Genomic DNA, 1,611 nt, shown 5'->3' with positions numbered 1-1,611 from the left:
CTAGCTAGCTGCACAGCTAGCTAGCTGGAGCTAGCTAGCTGCACAGCTAGCTAGCTGGAGCTAGCTAGCTGCGGCTAGCTGATTTTGGGGCGCCGCTGCAGCAAGGCAGCTCTTTGGCTACTAATGGCTACTGGCTCTGTTTTTAATTTGCTTTTGTGTCTTTTGTGTATTTTTTGCAAACCGAAATAAATAAATAAAAGGAAATAAATAAACAGAAATAAATAAGAAGAAATAAATATATAAATAAAAAGAAATAAATGAATTAAGAGAAATAAATAAACCAAATTGGCGATGAAGAAGTCAGAAGAAATGGGCAGAGATAGAAAGCTTGAAAAGAGGCCCCCAGCCTCTAAACCCAAACAGACGGGAACATCTGCCTTAGGGTTTAGGGTTTAGGGTTTGGGGTTTAGGGTTTAGAATTGCCCTGAAGATATCTTTTTAAACAACTTCTTCCGCAGACGCAATGCCTCTCTGTTGGCTCTTTCCTTTTCTCTTATTTGCCTCTCGCTGCGCTCCCCGTCCACACGGCCTGCAGCACACAAACCCTAAACCCTAAACCCTAAACCCTAAACCTTAAACCCTAAACCCGAACGCCAAACCCTACAACACAAGCCTTATACATTAAGTAGCAGCACTTCGCACGCTTAGCCGCGTACGCTACACGCTGAGCTCTACAGCAGCCCATGCCCTCAAACCCTAAACCCTAAACCCTAAACCCTAAACCCTCGACGCTGACCAACTGCCTCTAGCGTTCGCCTGAAAGTCTCTGCCGCCTTTTTCGCCCTTTTAATTCCGTAGGCAGCTCTAAACCACCGGATGCGGTGTACGTTATCCTCTTGCCATTGAACAGCAAACACGTGCTGCCTGCAGCAGCAGCAGCAGCAGCAGCAGCAGCAAACAGCAGCAGCAAAAGCAGCAGCAGCAAACAGCAGCATGCACACACAACGCTCACGGCCAAGTAATCAGCTCAGCTCGCACTCCTCCCACACCTAAGGCCTCCACTGGTGCTGCCACTACCGCTGATGCAGCAGCAGCAGCGGCTGCTGCTGCTGCCACTACCCCTACTGCTGCTGCTGCTGCTGCTGCCACTACCCCTACTGCTGCTGCTGCTGCTGCTGCTACCCCTTCCACTACCACCACTACTGCTGCTGCTGCTGCTACATCTCTTGCTGCCGCTGCTGCAGCTACCACCCCTCCTGCTGCTACCACAACAACCCGCCCGCTGCCGCTGCTGCTGCTGCTGCCGCTGCTGCTGCTGCTCCTGCTGCTGCACCTTTTGAAGTAGTTGACGCCTTTCGCGCTGCTGCAGGCGAGGAAGTGCGTGTCTTGGGACTGAGTGTTGTATTTGCGGCGCCGCCAAGAGTTCCATTTGCTGCTGAAGCTCCAGGGGCCGTCGCTCCCCACAAACACCCCCTCCCGCCCCAGGTCCATTCGCTGCACGCACACGCGCTGCTGCTGCTGCTGCTGCTGCTGCTGCGGCTGTGGGTGTGGGGTGAGGGGCTGCTGGGGGGCTGCTGCAGCTGCTGCAGCTGCTGCAGCTAGTGGAGACGCAAGTGGGACCGACAGGGCTACCGGTGTGTCTAGCGCTGCTGCTGCTGCTGCTGCTGCTGC

The 1,611-nt window shown here is 53.9% G+C and overlaps 1 protein-coding gene across 1 annotated transcript; it reads right to left on the bottom strand.

The window, feature by feature from the left end:
- Positions 1–413: 413 nt before the first annotated feature.
- ETH_00027725 (uncharacterized protein) lies at positions 414–1,431 on the bottom strand (the record flags this gene model as incomplete). The annotated part of the gene is made up of 3 exons (XM_013372688.1): positions 414–529; positions 737–864; positions 953–1,431. The coding sequence occupies 3 exons, from the start codon at positions 1,429–1,431 to the stop codon at positions 414–416; spliced, it is 723 nt and encodes a 240-aa protein (XP_013228142.1).
- Positions 1,432–1,611: the final 180 nt, after the last annotated feature.

The sequence above is a fragment of the Eimeria tenella genome, genomic scaffold (genome assembly GCF_000499545.2).
Source record: "Eimeria tenella Houghton genomic scaffold, Eth_scaff103, whole genome shotgun sequence".
NCBI classification, from domain to species: Eukaryota; Apicomplexa; class Conoidasida; order Eucoccidiorida; family Eimeriidae; genus Eimeria; species Eimeria tenella.
This window is presented reverse-complemented; position numbering and strand designations above follow the sequence as displayed.